At 48.9% G+C, this 23,769-nt stretch overlaps 2 protein-coding genes and 1 pseudogene across 2 annotated transcripts; 1 reads left to right on the forward strand and 2 right to left on the reverse strand.

Moving 5' to 3' along the window:
* Positions 1-560: 560 nt before the first annotated feature.
* Positions 561-1,670, forward strand: LOC140223242 (uncharacterized; annotated as a pseudogene).
* Positions 1,671-8,236: 6,566 nt separating this feature from the next.
* On the reverse strand, positions 8,237-9,429 carry LOC117861422 (uncharacterized). Its single transcript, XM_034744980.2, has 3 exons — positions 9,124-9,429; positions 8,634-9,010; positions 8,237-8,496 (listed from the first exon to the last, which is right to left on the reverse strand). Exons 1-2 carry the CDS (start codon positions 9,346-9,348, stop codon positions 8,657-8,659), a joined length of 579 nt encoding a protein of 192 aa, XP_034600871.1. The 5' UTR covers positions 9,349-9,429; the 3' UTR covers positions 8,237-8,496; positions 8,634-8,656.
* Positions 9,430-18,777: 9,348 nt separating this feature from the next.
* LOC117861680 (uncharacterized) lies at positions 18,778-20,251 on the reverse strand. The gene has a single exon (XM_034745246.2). The coding sequence runs from the start codon at positions 19,844-19,846 to the stop codon at positions 19,160-19,162; it is 687 nt and encodes a 228-aa protein (XP_034601137.1). The 5' UTR covers positions 19,847-20,251; the 3' UTR covers positions 18,778-19,159.
* Between the last annotated feature and the right edge of the window lie 3,518 nt (positions 20,252-23,769).

The raw sequence follows: 23,769 nt of genomic DNA on the forward strand, positions 1-23,769 counted from the left end.
TAAATGTAAAGTTTTATACAACAGTTTAAAAAGTACGTACAACCTGCGTGTAACATCTCTGATACCAGCAAAACGGGGGTATCTTGTAGCTGCCAGCTACTAGCGCTCGTAACATTTGTACGGTACAAAGTACATGTTAGAAGATATGTATGTGTTGTATGTGTCGTGCATGTACATGGGCCCTGGCTGTATGCCAGGCTCAGTCCGGTTCCCTGCCGTGCCCTAGATGGATTAGGATGGGCAGTCCTATCCCGGATGGGCAGTCCTATCCCTTGGTCGGTTATGTTTCTATAAACCTTACCAAAGACGGCCTATATATTTGTACATGTTGTATACCCTAATCAATCTATTATTCCACTCAATCCTAATTGCTTTTATGGTATCACGAGTCCAGGTTATTCCCGATTCCTTACCTTTCGCATCCTAGCGCGCTGCCGGCGCCGCTCCTAGCGCGCCCGACCGCCAGCACTGCTCTCAGCGCGCCCGACCGAGGCGCTACTCTCAGCGCGCCTCGACTGCGGCGCTGCTCCCGCACCGGCTCTCCACCGCCGCTGCTCTCCATGGCCGGCACCCTGCCGCCCGAGTCCTCCGGCACAGCGGCTGACGCCGTCGTTGCCGAGGCCGCCACGCGTGAGGCTGATGCTAGCATCGACGCCGCGTAGCGCCGCGCCGCTCGCAAGGAAGCCCACGCTGCCGCCCTCACCCGCGCCGTCACGGCTGAAGCTGAGGCTGCCGTTGCCGCGCAAGAGCGCGACGTCGCTGACGCCCGCCTTCGCGAGGCCTTGGTGCGCGCCGCCCAGGAGCGCAAGGGCGCCCCGCCTGACTCCGATGAGGAGGACGCTAGCGCCAACCTCTCTGACCTCTCCGACCAGGTGTCCGATGCTCACTAGGCCATGATGCTCCACAAAGCTGCCGCCATCCTCAACCTGCACGCCCAGGCCGTCACCATGCAGAACATTCGGAGCCTCATCCCCGTCATCCTTGACACCGCCACCGACAACTACTCACGGTGGCATGAGCAGTTTCTCCTCACTATCAGCAAGTATTCGTTGTAGGATCACATTCTCTGTGACGTTCCCGCCCTGGCCTCTCTTGATTGGGGCTGGATGGACAGCGTCGTCCGGTCTTGGCTCTATGGCACCATTGCCACCAACCTCGTCGACGTTGTCATGGATCGTGGCGAGCGCGGCGCCACCGCCCGTGCCACCTGGCTCGCCATTGAGATGCAATTTCTCGGCAATCGGGAGACGCGGGCCCTCTACCTCGACGCCAAGTTCCGAACCTTCGTCCAAGGTGACCTGTCCATTACGGACTACTGTCGCCGCTTCAAGAGCATGGAGGACACCCTCGGTGATCTCGGCGAGCAAGTATCCGACCGCACCCTCATCCTCAACATCATCCGCGGGCTCAACGAGAAGTTCGCCGCCGTCAGCCGCGACATCTGGCGCTCTCGTCCTGTTTGCTCCTTCCTGGATGCCCGCGACGATCTGCTTCTCGAGGAGCTCATGATGGCGCCTCCATCCTTGACTCCGTCCACGACGCTGTTCATCAGCATCAACATTGGCTCCTCCTCTTGCCCCTCTGCGCCTCCACACCAGTGTGTCGGGCGTTCCGGCTCTGGGGGCGGCAAGGGGGTGCCTTCCTCCATGCAGAAGCGGGATAGGGGCTGATGTGGCGGTTAGCAACAGCAGGGCAGTGGCAACAGCGGCAAGGCCCTTGCCGCCGGCACCCAGGCCCCTGCTCCCGGCACCACCCAGGAGTCCTGACCCTCCTTCTGGAACCCCTAGTCCGGTACAATTTAGATGTACTCGGGCCCTCAGCAGCAGGCCACCGTTCCTCCCCGTCCAGCCGCGCCCACACCGGTGTTTCAGCAGCAAGCGTTGTATGCTCAACAGCAGCAAGCGCAGCTCCAGAGCCTTCAGGCCCCCCTTATGGGGCAGCAGGCGCCCTACCTAGGGCAGCAGGCATCCTACCTAGGGCAGCAGGCGTCACAGGTGCCCCCGGGGTTCTACAATCCCATGACAGGTCTGCCCTCCTCCTGGGATCAGCAGTCCCTCGCCTTGACGTTCAGCACCATGACCCTCCACCAGCCGCAGCCGACCGACTGGTATCTTGATTCAGGTGCCACCTCACACATAACTTCAGACGCTAGTACTCTTTCACATTTTTCTCATCCGCGGTATCCCTTTCCTTCATCAATTGTTGTCGGTGACGGTTCCTTGCTTCCTGTCACGGCTACTGGCGCAGCTCACTTTCCGGGTTCACTGTCCCTTAATGTTCTAGTTTCACCTAAACTTATTAAAAACCTTATTTATGTTCACCAGTTTACTTCTGATAACAATTGTTCTATTGAATTTGATCCCGCTGGCTGCTCTGTGAAGGATCTGACGTCTCGGAGGCTAATCGCCCTGTGCAATAGCTTCGGGCCACTCTATCCCCTGCGGTTTCCTGCTACCTATGCTCTCGCTGCTGCCTCCACTTTCTCCGTGTGGCATCATCATCTCGGACATCCCGGCCATGAAGTTTTGTCCAAAGTCGCTTCGGTCATTCCTTTTTGTAATAAGGACATTCATACCATCTGGCATGCGTGTCAGCTAGGGCGGCACACTCGCCTCCCTTTTCAGTCATCTGCTTCTAGAGCGTCTAGTAAGTTTGACCTTATTCACTGCGATTTGTGGACGTCTCCTATTTGTAGTGTGTCTGGTTATAAATATTATTTGCTCATTCTTGATGACTGTTCTCATTATTTGTGGATGTTCCCTTTACATCTCAAATCTGACACCTTTGTGACTTTGGCTAACTTCTTCTCCTCTGTGCGTACTCAGTTTGGCATCACTATCAAGGCCGTTCAGTGCGACAACGGCCGCGAGTTCGATAACTCCAGCACACACACCTTCTTCCTCACGCATGGGGTTCATCTTCTCATGTGCTACCCTTATACATTGCCCTAGAACGGTTGGGCCAAGCGCATGATTCGGAGCATCAACAATGTTGTCCGCTCCCTTCTCTTTCAGGCTAGTATGCCTCCCTCCTATTAGGTTGAGTCTCTGCACATTGCTACATATTTACTAAACATTCTACCCACAAAAACCCTTAGCTCCTCCACACCGCACATGGGTCTGTTTTGCGTCCCACCATCTTATGACCATCTCTGAGTTTTTGGTTGCACTTGCTATCCGAATCTTTCCACTACCGTGCCACACAAACTCTCTCCTCGCTCCACCCTATGCGTTTTCCTTGGTTATTCTGCTCATCACAAGGGATACCGCTGCCTTGATCTCTCGTCCAAATGGGTCATCATCTCTCGCCATATCATGTTTGACGAGACTACCTTTCCCTTTTCTCAGCACCAACCGCCCCCAGCTAACGAGGACTTTGATTTTTTGTTGAAATAAACCTTCTGATGTGGTGCCGCCCCCTATTGGCTCAGCACCATCTTTGTTGCCTGCAGGACACTCACCCGACGCACCTTCGACCTCCCCGATCAGTCGGGCGAGCGAAACGACCGCACCGGCGAGCTCTCCGATCGGTCGGCTGAGCGTCCTGCCCGCATCGGCGACCACCCCGCTCGGTCAGGCGAGCGCCCCGGCCGCACCGGCGACCGCTCCGCTCGGTCGGGCGACCGTCCCGACTGCACCGGCGAGCTCTCCGATCGGTCGGCTTAGCGCCCCAACGGCACCGGCGACCACTCCGCTCAGTCGGGAGACCGCCCCGACCGCGCTAGCGAGCTCTCCGATCGGTCGGATGTGCACTCTGACCGGTCGGGCGAGCACCCACGGTTCTCCCCCTGTGCAGCCTCCTGCTCCAGCCGTTCTTCCTCGCGGTGCAGTTCCCGTGCGTCCCGTCACCAATCAGCACCCCATGACGACGCGCGGGAAGTTGGGATTCCTTCTGCCAAAACTTTTTCATTCCTCCCAGTTGTCACCAGTGCCTCGCACTTATCGGGGCGCTCTCGCTGATCCCAATTGGCACCGGACCATGCAGGAGGAGTTCGACGCGCTGCTGGCCAATCACACATGGGATCTTGTACCACGTCCTGGTCAAGCCAATGTTGTTACTGGCAAGTGGGTCTTCAAGCACAAGTTTCATGCCGATGGTTCTCTGGAGCACTACAAAGCGCGATGGATGCTTCGCGGGTTCACTCAGTGACCTGGGATTGATTTTTCTGAGACTTTCAATCCTATCATCAAACCAGCCACCGTCTGTACAGTGCTATCCCTGACTCTCTCTCATCATTGGCCAATTCATCAGTTGGATGTGAAGAATGTATTTCTTCATGGGACACTTTCAGAGATAGTCTACTGTGCTCAGCCTGCTGGCTTTGAGGATATTGCCTGTCCTGATCATGTTTGTCGGCTAAATCGCTCTCTGTATGGATTTAAGTAGGCTCCTCGTACTTGGTACAGTCGCTTTGCCTCTCACCTGCTGCAGCTCGGCTTTGTGGAAGCCAAGACCGACACTTCCCTGTTTGTGTACCACCGTGGCAACGACATGGTCTATCTTCTCCTTTGTGTGGATGATATAGTCCTCACGGCGTCTTCGACACCTCTTCTTCGTCACACTATTGATGCCTTATAGCGGGAGTTTTTGATGAAGGATCTTGGTGAATTTCATCATTTTTTGGGTATGCATGTTAAGCTGTCTGGTGATGGTCTTCTTTTGTCTCAGTGCCAGTTTATGTTGGAGATTCTGGAGCGTGCTGGTATGACTGATTGCAAGTCTTATTCCACACTAGTTGATACAAATCCAAAACTGTCTGCTACCGACGGTGCCCCGCTTGTTAATGGGACTGATTTTCGAAGCCTCGCTGGTGCTCTACAGTATCTCACCTTCACTCGTCCCGACATTGCTTATGTGGTTCAGCAGGTTTGTTTACGCATGCGTGATCCTCGCGAGCCACACCTTGCCGCCTTGAAGCACATTCTGCAGTATATTCGTGGCACTCTTCATTTGGGTTTGCATCTCCAACCCTCAACTCAGTCAGATTTGCTGGTTTACTCCGACGCTGATTGGGCTGGTTACCCCGACACCTGGAAGTCCACTTCCGGGTATGCAGTTTTTTGGGCAAAAACTTGGTCTCCTGGTCTTCAAAGCGACACACTACAGTCTCTCGCTCAAGTGCTGAGGCTGAGTATCGGGCGGTTGCCAATGCCATTGCCGAGGTCTCCTGGTTGCGCCAACTTCTAGTTGAGCTACATGTTCCTCTGCATAGCACCACCTTGGTTTATTGCGATAAGATCAGCACTGTCTACATGTCTTCGAACCCCGTTCAGCATCAGCACACCAAACACGTGGAGATTGATCTCCATTTTGTTCATGAGCGTGTTACTACTGGTGATGTCCACGTTCTTCATGTTCCGACGACCTCTCAGTACGCCAACATTTTCACCAAAGACCTGCCTTCTTCAGTGTTCACGAAGTTCAGGTCTAGTGTATGTGCTGTATGTACCGTGCGTGTACATGGGCTCTGGCTGTGCACCAGGCCCAGGCCGGCTCCCTGCCATGCCCTAGATGGATTAGGATGGGCAATCCTATCCCTTGGTCGGTTGTGTTTCTAGAAACCTCACCAAGGGCTGCCTATATATTTTTACATGTTGTATATCTTAATCAATCTATTATTCCACGCAATCCCAATTGCTTTCACTACAGACCTAATCTTCTTCGGTTACCATGGCAGTTCACATAATGCCAAATGCCAAATGCGTGCAGTCCTTTACTCTTTTTTCAGCAAATTAATCCAGCTTCAGCCATTCAAACATGAGAGACCAAGTTGAGATGTGACTTGGTCTATTTGTGATGAGTGATTGACTGGATGATTTGAGGCTTTACCGGTTGAGTCAATATTTCATATGTGCATGATTATGCTAACGGCTAATCAGAAGTGTTGTGTTGTGTGCGTTGTGTTGTGGTGTTTGTGTAAAGCATATCTTGTATGTTGTGTCTCTTGGCTTGTGATTGCAGGTGTTGGATGCGACATGGCGATCGACGGCATGAGGTGAAGGTCAAGCGAAAGGTTCATACCGATGAACTAGGATTGTGAAGGGTGGACACGAGTAGGCTTGGACTGAGGGACCCGAGGAGTCCGGGCAGAGTCATGGGCGATCCACATGGTGCACGGAAGAGTAAGAGTATACTGGGATGATGACGACGTCGGTCAAGTCAAGCGGGACGGAGGCGAGTCGAGTAGGCAGCCTGGGAGCGGGACCGAAAGACTTAGAGGCATCGAAGGTTTGGCGGAGGCCGGCCACACATCGACATCGGTGAGTCACGTCGTGTGTGGCGTGCAAGAGGGTTTTACTGATTTGACCTCAAAACCGGTGGTGAGTCATGCTTTGCGTGGTGTGCAAGATGGTTTGACCGGTTTGGCCTCAAAACCGGGGGTGAGTCACGCCTGCGGGTTGTGCAAGAGGGTTTGACCAGTTTGGCTTCAAAATCGGTGGCAAGTCTGGTGTGATCGGACAGCATCAAGTCAGAGGATGAGTGGCACCATCGCGAAGCTTGCATCGAGGCGAAGTGAAGTCGTGAAGGCGTCAGTTCTGTTCGATGTACCGATAAAAAGTTGGACGGTTTTACCCTTGGAGGGTATTTGGGTTGTATGCTTCATGTAAGGGCATTTTGAACATTTGCTAGATACCTATATGTGTGTGTGTGTGGAGTGGGCTGTTAGGCAACCACACACATCTCTTGGGCTCTTTGGTGGTGGGCTTCTCATTTTGTTTGTGAGAGTCTTTAGGAGGTGAGAGAGGGAGAGAGATGAGGGATCTTTGATTTGATCTTTTTACCATCCAAAGCTTGGATTTTGCTACGAGTGGCTTGCAACCGAACATGGCGAAGTCATCCAAAGATCAATTTCGTGCTCAATTATTTCTCCTTGTCAAGATCTGAAATTTAGCCTTTTCTTATTTTCGAAGCCATTTTTGGGGATTTTTCGGTCTCGAGTTTGCTATGTTTTTGGGAGGGATTCTTCCCTAGCAAATCCATGCACGAGCACCTCGGATTTTGAGATTTCCTAAAAATCCTCTTTCTTGTGTTCTTGGCCAAATCTATGAAATTGAGGGTGAAATCTTGATCCTCTTGGAAAGATCTTTTGGGCAAGGATTCCCCACATGTATGGATTTGGATCACGTTTGATTGGTCTTCCAAGATCGGATCTTTGAGGTTGTTCTGGAGTTCTTCATCCTTTTCTAGTTTCCGCCTAAATCCACGAAATCCATAGTGAAGTCTTGATCTTTTTAGAAAAGATCTTTTCGGCAAAGACTCTCCATGTGTATGTGAAGCTACTGTTAAAGTTTCGTGAGATTTGGAGATCATTTGGATGGATTTTGGGACGCTGACTTGAGTATCCGACAGACCCAGTATCAGAGTACCTGTCTACAGGTTGTCGGAATATTCGACAAATTCTGGAAGACCATGTGCTTAATTAAGTCTCGTTTTGCCTCGGATCTTTTACCTTTTGCTTCCGCATTGCTTGGAGGCTTTCCTAGCATTGTTCCTAGGGTTAGTAGGTCTTCTATGACTACGTGATCTTGATGATTGCTAGAAGAGAGGCTTCTTGGGTGTTTCGGGATATGGATTTTGTTCTTGGAGAGGATTTTTAAAGGCTCCCATTCACCCCTCATTCTGGTCGCCCGTCCCTATCTTTCAGAACCAAACCCAACATCTCAACCCCTCACTATGTCCCGGTGAGCAGTTGCTGAACGCGATGGCAGCTAAAGCTATGGGTCTATGCCAATTGCCAACGTCCAAAGAATTGAAAATGAAGGGTAAATTTCTTGAGGACACTATCCAATATTGGTATTTGCTGCTAACTGTAGTTTTTGCTAGTGGGCACTCTTAAACTATGGTTATTTGCTCTTGGACACTATAACTATCAAAAAATGATTTCATGTCGTAGAGCATCTAGAGAAATTTAACAATGACCATTGTGCCCTTTGAAGAGCTGATGGCGTACAGAAAAGAAGTATGATAGGAGAAGTGATGGAGGAGGAAGAGTGGAAGACAAATGGATGTATGTATATGTTAAAACACACTTTGTGCTTTGACTTTCTTTGAATCGTGTTTGTCTTTTGTTTTTGCTTTCCGCCATAATAATTTTGCTCTACTCCACAACCAGGATGAAGTTTTAAATAAGGAATAATGGTCGTGTACATGCCTTGCGCAGAGGCTAGAATATTAGACATCTGTTTGTCTTAAATAAAATAAATGGGGTTATGAGCATGCATGCAGAACAACGAGAGAGCACCAATAAAATAATATCATAGCTGAACTCAGTTGTTGGCTCGTGGTTGCATTGCTACTGGTTCAGTTACAGCAAGGGAAATTCTCAAAAACAAAAGAAGTAACAAAAGGCATACATCAACCGTTTTTACTGTGAAAACATGTAAGATGACCAAAGGAAACAAATTGACGAACGAGGAAATTAAGTAAGGGAATAATGTGAAATGCATTCTTCAGCAAACTCATAAGCAAAACAGGGTGGCCTTCTCATCCGTGAGCCTGCAAAATGAAACGACGATCGGTCACCGGTTGGCGTGCAGGCAACAACGTATGCATACGGATTTTTGTTTCATTAGAACACATAAGTAATATATGATCTCAAGTACTAGGAACCCAACAGCTAATAGTGCACGTACATGCGTGGATCCACGGCCACCCATCAGGGGAAGCAGAGCGGATATGAAGTGATCTGCCATAAGGCGTTGTCTGAAGTTGCCGATGCAGAAGAGATCCTGACCAGGCTTCCGTCATGTACCCACGGCTGGCCGTTGAGGGTGAATCTCTTGTCTTTGTTAACAAACAGTGGGTAAAAGCCGTCAGTACCTGTCGGCTTCTCTGCCGTCCACAGCTCCTGAAGCCCGGCTCCTGCCGCGCCGAATCGGCTGGATAGTCCCACCTGTCCGTTGCCTGATGGGATCGTGATCACCTGGCCCGTCTGCGCGTTCATTAGCGAAAATGGCATTGGTCCGGGTCCGGCGGCGGCGGAGGGTGAGGTGGGCAGCATGTGCCATTTCTGCGCAAACACATGCAACGTTGGTGTAACAGTTAACAGCTGATAGACGCAAGAGGCGTTCCATGCATGAACAGTACGTGGATGGATGATCGGGGCAGAGAAAGAAGCCTTGCCTGTGACATGTCCGAGCAGACGGCCGTGGCGAGGACGACGTTGCCGCCGCGCACGGCCACGTTCAGCGCGGAGTTCTGCTTGCAGTATATCCTCACCGGCGGTGGCAGGGAGCCTTTAGGAAACGAGCTCTCGACGTCGGCTCCTTGACCGGCGACGAGCGCCGCGCACATGAGCAGGATCGCCGCCCAAGCTAAGCCGGCAGCTGCGGTGGCGAGCCTTGCCATTGTCTTGGCGTGTAGGAGACAGAGATACACCAACGAGCGCTGCTAGCTTTGATCGTGTGCTTTGGGTGGTGTCTTCCAAGGGGCTCGCCACCCTCCCTTTTATACACGAAGCCCAGCTAGCTCCCAAGTAATGGCTCATACAGCTCGAGCTTTCTTGGACAACACCTGGTGGAACACATCGGATGGCCTGGCCATGTGTGACAGGCAATGCCGGAGATAAACCTAATCATTTGAACGATGCACGTCGATAAATGATTGTTTGCGCCTTGATTTCAATTCGCTAAGATAATGAAACACAAGTGCTACGTGCGTCCTTGTAGGTACGTGCGTCCTTGTGAGTTCTAGCTATCTGCCAACTCATTGCATGATACTCTAGGATTAGCTCTGTTGATGAGAAATCAATAGAGAATTTGGAAGGTGCTTTGATCTGGGAGGTGGAGGCTAAACGCTAAAGGCTGGTCCAAAGGACGACAATAGCTAGCCGTTAGATGTAACGACTTGGCAAAGACATGGCGTAAAAATGATCTCAGCCCTCAGTGTTTACCCGATATGGTTTTCTTTGGGTTTACATAATTGAAAATAATCAATAGAGAATTTTATGCTACAGTTCTTTTATACGTTGGGTATACATGATTTAGTGGATATAGTAAAAAATATAACTGATGCATTTCATAGGGGTATTGATAAACATACTCCATAGATGCAAGAACAACACAAATTTTATCACCATGCCATACCAAAGTATTTGGGATTAGCGAATTCTGGCCACAAATTGTCCACCCATGGTTGGGACGATCATTGGCATGGAAATGAACTAGGATTGGCAATGGGAGAAGGGATCTTACTACCTTACCGAAGTTTGGTAGCAATAGAAATGGTCAACTTTACCAAATCTGGGTGATTTGACCATTGGCGAGCTTTTTCAGCTACAATCTTCAATAGCCCTAACAAACTTAAATTTGAGCGAAGATTATAGCTAGTGGCCTATAGTCCAGTCCAGTCCCTCCATCCACACAGTAGCAAATGTGCTTAAAAGCACAAAAGGGTCGAATTACAAATAGTTTTAATGTCATCATGATAAGCTTAAGATCGAACCCATCATTCACCTGCTGTAAAAGTTATTATAATTATCTAAAAGATAATATAGAAACCTAAGATAATGGAGAATGATGTTGAGCGCGTACACTACATTGCACAACAATGAGCTTATATCTTACATCACCCAACTGTTGACGTTCAATATTCCAATCGCATAAAATCTCCGAAATTCTGCCGTGGCACAAAGCATGGAGCACCTGCACTATATTGTAGCGTTGTCACCAGACGGCGCCAGAAAAGAAAAGGGTAAGTGATCTTCCGCTGCCTGGCGCGATCACATATTCAATGATCGATGCAGTTGGTCGTGCTGACTTGCTCGCTTGAGCTTCTTACAACGGCTGCAGCTGCGTGACAGCCGATCGGTTCAGATTTTCACGGCTGTGCTGCAGCTGCAGCTGCGGCAGCCAACCACACAGCCACAGCCAAACAGCAGCATCGGCAGCTAAATTGGATGAAAATAGAGTATTCATACGTGTTTTTGGCCAATATCCATGCTTGCCGCAGGTAGCTGTTTAACCAGTTGGGATAAAAAAAAAAGGCTATCTACCCTACACCCGAGTGTTTTTGGAGCCCCATACATTCGAATTTTTCAGCCGTTCAATCAAGAACCAGTGGCTGGTGTTCATCTTCAACCTCCAGCCAACCATCATCCACTAAGTAGAGAACTGACTTTCGATGCGCTCCCTTTTGTCCCGGTTTAAAGTTGGCCCGGGACAAAAGGGGGTGCGCTACGGTAGGCAAAAATGGAGGGGAGATTTACTCCCGGTTGGTATCTGCAACCGGGATTAAAGGCCCCCCTTTAGTCCCGGTTGTAACGGCTAGTTCCGGGGTGTCGGTGGCGTGACCCTTTTGTCCCGGTTGGAGGCTTGCAAACATCATTTTGAACCTCTTGCAAACAGGATGGGTATCCACCGAGCTCCTCATCCACGCCCATGCCCCGCGTGCCCCCACCCCACCGCAGCGGGCTAGGGTCTCGCCGGAGCTCCGCGGTGGCGCCGATGAGACCCTAGCCCACCTGCGGTAGCCGCCCTCTTTCCTACCACCACCGCCGCCGCCCCACCGTTGTCGTCATGCCCCCGCCCATCCCTGGCCCACCCGGCCTCCTCCACTGCCTTGGCCGGCGGCACCATCATCGCCAGCCTTACCGCCCCCACGCCCCACGCTACTGTTGATGGCTGTTAGTGCGCCAATTTGAACCGCAAGCGCACAGATCTGTTGTAGCTTTTCCCGTAGAGTATTCCTCTAAGGTTTATCAATCCGTAGAAACAAGGTCACAGGATCTAGACTAACTAAGCATCAGGAAGCATGATTCGAGTTGTAGGGTGATTGTGAATAGACATGAATAGATAGGAAGTATGAGCAAATATGAATAAGAGGTAACTCATTTAGAGCAAAACCTAGACTATGCATATGTTATAGTTCTAGCTAGATGGCAAGCAAACACATGGTTCTCATATAAAGTATCTTTAAACCACTACTTCCAGCATGACTCCTGAAAATCCCCGCCTTACAAGGTATAAGATCTCGTCACGATCCTACTTATCAATGCAGGAAGTTTAAGAGCATGAACATAAAGCACACATCTAGCTATTATGATAGATCAGGTATGCAATTCTAGTCACCATGACTACAAGAACACCCTATGCAATACATTACGTAAATAGATTAGAATAAGCAAACTCGTAACAGGATAAATCATAAAAGGAGGCATATGGATCGTTATTGAATCGGAACCAATCTATAACTTCAACATGAATGATCGTTCATCACAAGATCTCCAACGAGACCATACCCGCGACTTGTGAATTCTAGCTCCAGAATTTCAGCATGGATCTTCCAGGGTGATCACACTGGCTAGAGCCTAGCCTAAGCTAGCCTCCGGACAACTGCACGACCCTCAGCTCTCTGTAGATGGTTGTCCCTCAAGTTCCTCGGCTCCTTCCGCTTCGAATCTTCAATCCAATCTTGTGCTTGATGAAATATCGGTGTATTTATAGCTTGGAAGACCCATAGTCTAAATTGCAAGGCGAACAGATGAAGGAAAAGGGTGGGCCAATCGGCATAGGGAGGTCCAGGACGATTGGCCTGACCCTTCCTTTTACCCCCTCGCGTCCAGCTTCGCCACCAAGTCTTCTCTGATGTGTAGAAAACTTATTTTTACTTGCACGCGAGCTTGACACGTCGATAGCCTTGGTATAAGTATGGATCTTGATATCTTTCCAAAGTCTTGCTTGCCTCCATCTTTGATCCCAAAGTGAACATGCCATATCTTATGAAACTTAGCTCCTAAATCTTCTTGGAGGAGTGCTCGTAAAAAATGAGCATGAATGGGGGCCAGAGGACCCTGGGCTGATCAGCCTGGGCCTCTATAGGCCGATCGGCCCAGGCTCTTTCTGAGCCTGTTGGCCTTTATCTTCGTCTGGTTTGTTGATTGTCCTGAGTCTCATCCAATTATGCTCCAATTAAGTCTAATTTCCTGCAAAAATATAATCTCCTCCAAATACAATGCATATGCGAAAATGGCCCGATTATTGAGTATGATCGATAGTTATGATATCATCTGTATATCAATAATGAAGATAAATATGGGTAAAAGTGTGTAAATAACAAGCGTCAACACCCACCATTTCCACCGGGCTGGCCTGCCACCGGCCTTCCCTCTACGGCCGCCAATGTGCTTATAATCACGGAACCCCTGAACCCTAACACCTGGACCAAAAATCCTGGATTATCTAACCTCGCCGAAGCTCACCGGTGATGGAGACGATAAGTCGCAGAGGAGGAAGGGAAAATTTGGGTGTCAGCCGGCTTGGAAATGCTCACGTACAGTTTAGCTTTCCTCTAAAAAAAAGTGAACACGTGTGCTGCATGAGAATTCTTAAGCTAGCTTGGTTTACCAAATTGGCGTAAACCACATGGTCTACCAACCCGGCGAGAGAAGGCAGCAGCTGGCAAGCAGACGGGAGAAGAGAGCTGCTGGTGTACAGAAAATAAGTCTTCTGGAGAAGTGCTGGTGGAGGAAGACAAGTTGATTCAATGTATATTCATAAGTACATATAAAAACTAGCGAATTGAGCATCACCTAGTAAGGTTTTTCTTGTAATGGAACCTGTCCACCCGGGTTTGAGTCCTCGACTCAGCACAGCTACTCGCATTTTCTTAAATTTATTCCAAGATTTAACCGTTGCTATCCTTTTAGTGGTTGGTGACGTATCCATGATAGCAAGGCGCCAGTAGCGACTTCATCAATCTCGAAGATTTGACGGCTCAGTCTCTCCATAAGCCCGGTAGGGTTGTGGGCGTATATTCGTAGGGGTGAGTATGCGTGCGTGTACCAGCGGTGGGACCTCTTTCGAGGCTCTGCTTGGCCTCATGGGCCTTCTCCACCTGCTGCGCTGCCGCTCATGGGCCGTAGCGGCTCGGTGGCTCGGCACTACAACAATAGGTGCTCGGCTATGCAGCGGCCGGCCGTGGCTGCTTGCTAGTTGGTGACTCGGGGCCTTGAGCGTGGCGCGGCAGCACGCAACCCTGCGCGGCGGGACCAAACTGGTTGTGGCGTGTGGCCTTGGGCTAAGGCGGCTGCTGGACGGGGCCGTGGCCGAGCGGCTTGGGGCCTGTGGTGGTGGTGGCTTCGGTGTGCGGAGCTGGGCAGGCGGCTTAGGTCCCTGCGATGGTGGTGACGACTTGTAGCCTGGAGATGGTAGCTCCTGCCAGTGGTGGTTCGTTTCTACGGTGGCGTCCTCTGCGGGGACACCTGTGGTGTGCGCGGCTATTCCGGTGACGATGGGGTGTCATTAGTATCGGTTGGGGGCACCACCCGGTACTAAAGGGGGTGTCATATTAGTATCGGTTGGGGGCACCAACAGGTACTAATGTGGACCCTTTAGTACCGGTGGTGCCCCCAACCGGTACTAAATTCTTCTTCTATAAATCCTCTCCTTCGTCCTTCTGCCCAAGCTATTTCCTCCAGCTCGAGCTTCACCCTATCCATGGCGAAATAGGGGGAGGTGCTGCCGGATTTTTGACCATTTCTTGAGGATTTCACTCATTTAAGTGTTCTAAAGGTTAGAAACTTCATCCTTGATACATGGTTAGTGTAGTAAGTTTTATGCTTTAGAGTTAGAGTAATTTGTGATTTTTAGAATAAGGTACAATGGAGAAATTTTTCATTTATATTAATGTGTATAGGAAATATAAGCCTAACTTTTTTTAGAGCTCAATATTTATTTTTTTTAAATATATGCACCATTTTGTATAGGAAATTGTAGAAAATCATGTTAACTTAGAAAAAAATTCTTGAAATAGCTAGAACTTATATAAAATCATGTTAATTCTTAGAAATGTATGAAAATAAGTAAAAATTACATCATGTCAATTTAGAAATTACGTACTAGTCTAGTACTCCTCTCCGATCCGGCTTACAAATACGCACCACCCCAGTAACCAGCTCCAAGCCACAAGCTTTTGCATCTCCGAGCTCTCAGCCCTCCAACACTTCCCCACAAAGCTCTATCCCCTAGCTCTCTACGGCCTGCAGTAGCCCAGTTCGTACATATCGTTTCATCTTTCTCTCGTGTATCCTTTCTTCTTTCTTATTCGTAATTGAACTTGAACACTAGCTTCTGCTTAGCAGGTAGCTAATTCATATACTGCAGAAATAAAATAAGAATTAACATGATCTTGAGCCCCTATTAGTGGTAGAAGGAGTCGACGCGAAGCTTGTGCACCATCGCTGTTGCATCAATCGGGATCGAGGGCGTGTGGGGAATTGGAATTGGAGCTCGAAGCGGAGGGATTGAGAAATGGAGATTTGAGCTACGTGTGCGTGATTTGAGCTACGTGTGCGTGATTTGAGCTACGGCTGCATCAATCAGGATCGCGTGTGGGGAATTGGAATTGGAGCTCGGAGCGGAGGGATTGAGAAATGAGGATCTAGGCTGGGGTGCGAAGCAGCGGAAGGAAGGGGTTTGGAATTTGGATTTGGGCATTTTGTGAGGGCGCGCTCGAATGTGTAATATTATTCATATATGTATATGCACAATATGTATGTATGTATATATATATAGTAGTATATCAAATGTAATATTAAAGATAAATAGAACTTTATATATATTAGCGTATTAGAACTAGTATACATAAAGGAAATAAATACAAAATACGAATATAGAATAGACAAACAGAAAATAAAAAAAGAAAAGAAAAAAACTTAGTACCGGTTGGGGATAGTACCGGTTGGTCTCCCCAACCGGTACTAAAGCCCCCCCTAGTACTGAATTACTAGTACCGATTAAAAAACCGGTATTACACTAAATATAGATTCCCTAGTAGTGAGGGCCTCGCTCCAACCGCTATATATCTTGTTGGTGGGTTGCTAGAGGTCGAGGTGAACGGTGACGTCCGCAGTAGTTGCTTTCTCCTCGGAGGCGTCCTTTTCGCACCTCTCCATCCTACTATACTTGACGATGCGGATGAAAACTCAACCCTCTTGGCTGACATCGGCGGCACCATTAGCGTCGTGACCTTCTTGAGGCGATGTCAGGCATTTCCAGCTTGGTGGTTCAGCATCCCATGCGCAACTTTCTCTTTTTTTCCTTCTTTTTTTCTTTTTTCTCAAAAATATAAGTAAAAAAAGAGCAGGTGACGGTGCTGGTGTGGGCACCACGGGGCTAGCGTTCTGGTAGAGTGGCAGCCGGTGTTGCTGCGGAGGTGTTGAGGCTGCTTGCGTTGGTGTTGAGGAGCTGCGATGGAGTAAAGATATTTGTGTGGTTTGTGTCGATATCCCAATTCGACCATCCATAGTTGTTGAGTTGAGTATATCGGCACGTGTTGATGTCCCAATCTAAGCAGCCGGTGTTATGTTATTGTTATTCTTTTCATTTGTTGTATCGCTCAGTCTGGGTTTCGTCTTCTTTTTAATATAATTGGTAGCTCTTCGGATTTGTTCGTTTTAAAAAAAATGTATGTGTGTATGCGAGCGTCTGCGTTTGTATGTATGATTCGCAATAAAAATACATATAAAAACTTTTTTTCTAATTAACGTAGTAATTTCTAGTTTCTATCGATGAACGTGATGCTTTTTTTTACACTCCCTTATTGATAAAATTGATTAGATTAATAAATTGTATAAACTACAGATTGTTTGTCTAAACTATTGCAAAACTATATCACGAAGTCTCATCTGAAATTTAAAACCACGACCCAAATTTCACAAAAAATAAATAAATTTAATGTGTCAAGGCTTCCCAAACCCACGTATTCTTTTAAAAAATAGAACAAATTGCGTGTTTATTGTGCAGTATATCACAAAAGTACATATTTAAACACATCACGGAGCTATAGATTTAGGTAGTTTCTGATACAGTACGGACTAAATTTGTACGTTGTGATATTAAGTCACGCTAAATATTTAATTTTATGACACAGCTTCTCAGGTCTGTAGCTTTATGATACAACTACTTTTTAGATCTGTAGGAGTAGTGTTTTGTGAAGCGGTTTTTCTAAATATCTATCGGTTGATTTTTTTTTTCTGTTTCTGTTAGAAGTGGGCCGTAGCCCATCCAGCGAAACGTCGTCGTCGTCCGTCCGTCGTACCCCAGCGAAATATGGTAACTTGGGAAGCCTCATTTGAAGTGGGCCGGCCTGCTAAACGCGCTGCTCGCAGAAACGCTGCAAAATCCTTGCGCCGCTGAGCTGACAGTCGGCATTGTGCATGCATTGTCCAGTCTTCTTCCTTGTTTGCTGCAGCTGCTGTAGATTCACGGAGATTCTGCGATCAGGATTCGGGAAGTAGATCTCGATTTTATGTCGGATTGTTATGTCCCATGAAACAATCACAAGCATCAACTCAGTGTTTACGTCTTTTTCATGAAGGATGCAACTAGAGAGAGAGAGTCCTCTCGATTTTGCATAACTGGTTCATTGAACACGAAGTCGGCCTTTTTTCCTTCCTCATTTTCACCTTCTTCCCCGAGCTGCAGCAGCCCGCACATGCCCTCCCACCGTCGCCTGCGGCCGGCGGCAACCCGCCGCCGATCGCTCCGCCCACCTCCCGCCCTTCTCTAACCCCTCCGACGAGGTGCCCCCGCCCAGGTCGTCGCCAGCAGCTCCGCCAACCTCCCGCCTCTCCTCTGCTGACTGCTCCCACAAGGTCCCCTGCCCAAGCCCAACCCTAACCGCCTGCCACCACCGCCATGGACGGCGGCGAAGCGCCGCCTTTCCTCACCGCCAGCGCCCGCTGCCTACCGCCATGCCACTCTTCCTCCCAACTGGTCGGAGAACAGGAATCCAGTCCCGGAACCCCAAAACCCCAAGCCCTAACAGCGCTAATGCGCCGCTCGTTGTTGCCGGTGAGCGCGCGGAGTGAGAGCGTGAGAGAGAGGGGAAGGAACTTGCAGGCAGAGAGTAAATGAGAGAGGGAGACTGCTTCTGTGTAGCTGAGAAAGAAAGGCACGGTGGAAAACGTGTGGTCCTCGTTGATTTGATCGCTCGCGTCCATTCAAGATCAAATTGCTCGTAGGAAGGCTCTCAAGATAAGCTTAATGGAGTGTTTGATACACCCTACTAAAATTTAGCACCTACCACATCAGATGTTTGGATGCTAATTAGGAGTATTAAATATAGGCTAATTATAAAACTAATTGCACAGATGGAGTCTAATTCGCGAGACGAATCTCCATGATTTGACAATGTGGTGCTACAGTAACCATTTGCTAATGATGGATTAATTAGGCTTAATAGATTCGTCTCGCGAATTAGCACAGGGTTCTGTAATTAGTTTTATAATTAGCTCATGTTTAGTCCTTCTAATTAGCATCCGAATATTCGATGTGACACTGCTAAAGTTTAACGCCTGGTATCCAAACACCCCCTAAATAGAGAGCTCTTTGTTTAGCTTTTGCGAAATAAAAAAGTCCAAATTACTCCTTAAAATATAGCGAAAGTCCAAATAACTCCTGTTTTGGTTCAATTTACCCTCTAAACTATGCTAGTCGGTTCTTATCGATAATACAATTTTTCATTTTTTTTCTCCATACGCAAGTTAAATTTTAATTTAAGATTTTGCAAGTGGTAGTGGACATCATAATCTATATTAAAAATATATTTTATGATTTTTTCATCATTAGTTTTTATGTAATTTTTTATCTCAAGGATAAATTTTATTATTAAATATCCTACCCTATCAAAATAATGATAAAAAATCATGATATATTTTTTAACATGTCTTATGATGTCTGCTATCATCTTGCAAGATATGAACTTAATTCATTTGTGCACGGAGAAAAAAAGACAAATAGTGTTAAGAGGTAAATTGAACTAAATGGCATAGCTTAGGGGGTAAACTGAACCAAAAAATATTTTAGAGGCTATCCAGATTTTGATTATATTTGAGAGGAGTAATTTGAAATTTTTCTTTTTTTATTTTGTCTTCAACTAAAAAGTCACAACTCTATCACATCTTAAGCAAGAACATCACTGAACATATCTCATGCGAAGAACTTAAACAATCGTGTGCATGCCGAGTTATTCATTTCATATATTATATATTAATGTTTACATCGGGAGCCATACTCATACACTAGCACTTATTCACCGTTACTTATTTATGGGTTACACTCATAATTGATTTACTTGTGGACACAAATAATCAGGCTGCAAACACTTATGAACAAGCAAGCATCACTGTATCGGCACGGGATCTGAGCTCGCTCACGGCTCACTTGCCGTGCCCATTGCCCGCGTAGGAGCCGGCTCGAGACCCAGCGTAGGAGCCAGCACCGGCGCCCCCGTACGGGCCACCGCCGGACCCAGCGTACGAGCCAGCCTCGGAACCGGCATACGAGCCCGCTCCTCCGCCGTTGGAGCCTGCGTACGAGCCGGCATGGGAGCCCGCGTACGAGCCAGCACCAGGGCCCCAGTGCGGGCCACCTGACCCCGCGTATGAGCCGGCGTCGGAGCCCGCGTACGAGCCCCCGCCCCCGCCGTTAGAGCCAGCGTACGAGCCGGCGTCGGAGCCCGCATACGACCCGGCACCTCCGCCGTTTGAGCCTGCGTACGACCCGGCGTGGGAGCCCGCGTATGACCCCGCGCCGCCGGACCCCGCGTTCGAGCCCGAGCTTGACCCGGACCAGGACCCCGAGCCTGACCCTGAGCCGGAGCCGGAGTACGACCCAGACCCTGACCCGGACGCGGAGCCCGAGCCGCCGCCGCCGCCACCAATGCCGATGCCGATCCCTGAGCCGATACCGAGGCCGCCGCCGACGCCGACCCCAAGGCCACCGCCGCCGCCGAGGTTGACGCCCAGGTCCTTCCGCGCAATGGGGCGGCTCTCAGCCGCGAGAAGCAACGCCGCGGCCACCAACGCTACGACGCTAAGGACGACGACGGCCTTCGTGCACACCATCGTCTCGTACTCTTGTGCTCGCACGCCGCCGCGAGATCGAACCGAAGGCGGCGGTGTTACTTTATATCGTGCCTGCCTCGCGGCGGAGACGAGTCAGTCGAGGACGCGCTTCAGCTAGCTCTCTGGGGGTGTGCAGCGGCGGTCGCGCATGCAACTCTGGGAGATCGATGGATCGATCGATGCGGAGACGGCGGGGTCTGCGGGTCGGTATTTATAGGGACGCTGGAGCGCGACACGACGACGCGGCGGGGTGAGTGGGTTTGGAGTGGTGGCGCGAGCTCGTGGCGCCGGCCGGCCGGTCGAGGTTGCTCAGCCGCTGCTGCAGTGTTAGTGGAGCAATGCGGTCGCGCAGATTGGCTGGCCTTTCCACGCGCGGCTCGACACGTGCGGCATCGGAGGTCCGAGGTCTCTTGGTGGCATGCGGATGCACGGCGGCTAGTTGCTCCATGTAGCTTGCTTCTCAGGCAGAAATGGTTGAGTGGATTCGTCGTCCGGTGGTAAATCGGCTTTGGATATTGGAATGTTCGAGAAAGCCAATCAAATAAACCCGTGCCAATTTGTCCATGCATGATATATATCTGCCTTGTTATTAGCTGGGTGCACGATCACTGGCTACTGCAAGACTGCTGGCAGCATTAGCCTCGTGCTAGTGCGCGTCATTTTCATTTGTCAATAACCTTGGAGTTGGCAGCAGCAGTGCCTTCAGTCGTGCGCATTTCACCTTTCCGTATGGATCGACCAACATGCGGTTTCGCTGGGCTCCAGCTTTGTAGGTGACGGCGCGGTACACATATTCTAATATAGTCTACTCCCTCCATATCAAATTATTATTCACTTTAAGTTTACCCTAAGTTAAATATCTAACTTTAGTCAAATTTATAAAAGAATACAATAACATTTAAGATACTAAATTGTTTTCACTGAATCCACCATGGAATATTTTGATAGTTAATTCATTTGATATGGTAGATGTTACTATATTTTTCTATAAGCTTAAATTTGGCAAGTTTGACTGAAAATAAAGTCTAAGTGAATATAATTTAACAAAATAGGTTGATATGATTGATTGATTTATCCTAGAATTTAATTTTACTTGAATTTTAGGATTAAGGATCTTTGAAACACCTCTGTTGGCGCTAGAAATCGGCTGATCGAATTCCCAGCGTCGGACACACGACCCGGGAGAATCTGCTTAGCTCATGTTCGGGTGATTGCCCTGGTGCAGTTCGCGCGGCGTGCCAGCCAATCTGACCTGTTGATTGGCAAGGAAAGAAACGTGTCAATTCCCAGGGGTTGCGATCGGCTAAAGTTCCGATCTCGAGAAAGCTTATCAGCGAATCGGCCGATTTACCGTAATAAAGAAATCGGCTATGATGCAACCGATTACCAGGCAGCGTTAATAAAGAAAACTGCTAGAATAATCTAAACAACGCTACAGTAACAACACTAGGAACAGATCTAATCGGCTATGCATAAAATAAATAGATTAAACAACGAGGTACAAGAAAAGCCGAAATTACCGATTCCTAGCTGGATAACTGGTGATAAAACTAGAACAACAGGTAAAACCTAGAATTCTAGTAAATATCGATAACTAATGAATAAATCTAAACGAAACGACAGCGATGCGCCCGAAGTTAAAGCTTAGAATTTACTCGATAAACGGAACTTACAAGATCGGCCGGAGGTCAAGTTGATGCAGCCCCGCCAACCCGTACGAACTCGTGAAAGAAGAAAAGTGTTGGCGAAATCGCCTGCTTGAAAGTAAGTACGAGGAAATAGTAGTTTGTTGTATTGAGTTGATGATGATTACAGATCTACAAGGGTGGCTATTTATAGCCCCGTACAAACGACTTCTTATCCGACTAGAACTCTATCCCTAAATTTAAACAGAAAACGAATATTTACAAGTACGATTCGTACTAGGTCGATTATCACGCGCTTCATGGGCTGATTCCCTCTTCATCTTCATAATCCTTTTTAAGCCCACACCGGCCCAACTATTCCAACCTCCTAATCGGCCGATCACCTCATCGGCAAGGGGTAACCAATCAAGACCCACATGTCGAGGGCTCAGACTTACTCCGACCCTGGAAACTAAGGTCGGACGAGGCGGAGATCCTCCTTTGGAGGGTCGGGCACGTCCGATCCCAAACCCCAGGGGTCGGGCGAGGCGGAACTCCAAGGGTCAATCAGCCGATCCTCGACTGTAGCATCAATCGGCCGATCCTCGACTGTAGCACCAATCAACCGATCCTTGACTGTAGCACCAACCAACCGATCCTTGACTGTAGCATCAATCGGCCGATTTCCAATCGTCGCCCTTGTATCTCGCCGCATCTTCTAATTTCTTCCTCTCCTAACGCCGATTTTACTCGTGTCAAAATCTGGCGTCAACACATGCCCCCCAGTTTCGAAGTAAAACATAGTCTTTACTTCGAAATTCTTTTCAATTTCCCTTCCGAAACAGACGCAATGAAAATATCCTTCCGTTTCGCAGTCTCCAACCTGATGATTGCAATCTTTTCGAAACGGGCGCCCACGACAACCACTACTCCCGAAAAACTCGAAGCGCCGGCGCGGTAAAAATTCCACTTTTACCCCTTCTCAGACCTCCTTTAAATATCAGCACATCCTGTACTTTCCTTACGAGCTCACGTCCTTCTTCCTCAGCGCACAGGCTTTCTTCTCCCTCCAACACTTTCCTTAGTCCTCCAATTCTCCAGCGCCTCCTTCCTTTCGCATTCCCTCCTACTTCTCCAATGGCGGCACCTTCAGGCACCTCACCAACGCGCAAAGCTCCAGAAATGGTGCCTTCGGCGAAGGTTCTAGTAACGACAACGGCGGCTCCATCGACGGAAGAAGGAGCTCCATCGGCGAAAGTTGAAGCTTCATCCGAGATCCCATTGGCAGCTTCATCGTCTGCAGCTGCACCGGCAATTCCGCCGATTACGAGGAGCTTCATCCCGGAGGTCATTACCGAAACTTTCCCTTATCAGTAATGCATTTACTTTAGATCTATTTCTTACCCTCGCACCCCCTTTTCCTTTTTAGGCGGTTAGGCATCGCATCACCATTCGTCTTACAGAAAACCCCGTCCTTATCTGCCTTGGACCCATGGGAAACCCAGATCCAACCGACTTAATCAATTTGGAAACCCATAGGATCCCCTTCAAACAATCAACTATGGACCTAGATCACTGGTTGGGTACCTTTAGGTCTTGGCCGAATGAAACTCCTGGCTGGAGAGAATGGTACCAGCGGATAGCCGCCTCTAAGAAAGTCCAATGGGACGAGCTCAAAATCGGCCAATGCATCGATCTATCCCTGTCCCAAATGGAACGGAATGAGCCATTAGTGATGACAACTTCTTACTTCTGGTCTGATGCTCTCAATGCATTCCTGTTTGGACACGGACCCATGACCCCCACACTGGCCGATGTAGTCTTACTGACCGGCCTGGACATTTCTTCCCCGGACACCCCTTTCCGCCTTATAGTCACAACATCCCATCGGCTGGACACAAGGGGAATCGGCGGGTGGAAAGGTTTCATCAGATGCAACAAAAGGGCCGGATCTGTCGAGAACAGAGAGCACACGGCCTTCCTGATGATGTGGCTAGAGAAGCACTTCTTCTGTGGGAGAGCAGCTGGTCCATCTACCAATACCCAAGCTCTGGCCGAAGCATTATCGATAGGGACTTCTGTTCCTCTTGGAAAGCACTTACTGGGAGCAGCCTACCACATGCTTCACCAAATCGGCATCAAGCTATCCCAAGGGGAGCCGATTGGAAACCCAGGTGGACCCTGGTGGTTCATTAACCTATGGCTGAACCTGTACATGAGCAAGATTTCTCAGCAGCGAGTGGAACACATGACATTCCCCAGCGTCGAATCGGCAGAGAATCCCACTGTCCGACGCCG

The sequence above is a fragment of the Setaria viridis genome, chromosome 6 (genome assembly GCF_005286985.2).
Source record: "Setaria viridis chromosome 6, Setaria_viridis_v4.0, whole genome shotgun sequence".
Taxonomy (NCBI): domain Eukaryota; kingdom Viridiplantae; phylum Streptophyta; class Magnoliopsida; order Poales; family Poaceae; genus Setaria; species Setaria viridis.

What these genes read in the sequence shown, in the direction of transcription:
- LOC117861422 (XM_034744980.2), bottom strand. Translation starts at nt 9,348, where the DNA reads ATGGCAAGGCTCGCCACCGCAGCTGCCGGCTTAGCTTGGGCGGCGATC. An exon ending in TCTGCTCGGACATGTCACAG is followed by an intron (nt 9,011 to 9,123) that starts GCAAGGCTTCTT and finishes GTGTTTGCGCAG; the next exon opens with AAATGGCACATGCTGCCCAC.
- LOC117861680 (XM_034745246.2), bottom strand. Translation starts at nt 19,846, where the DNA reads ATGGTGTGCACGAAGGCCGTCGTCGTCCTTAGCGTCGTAGCGTTGGTG.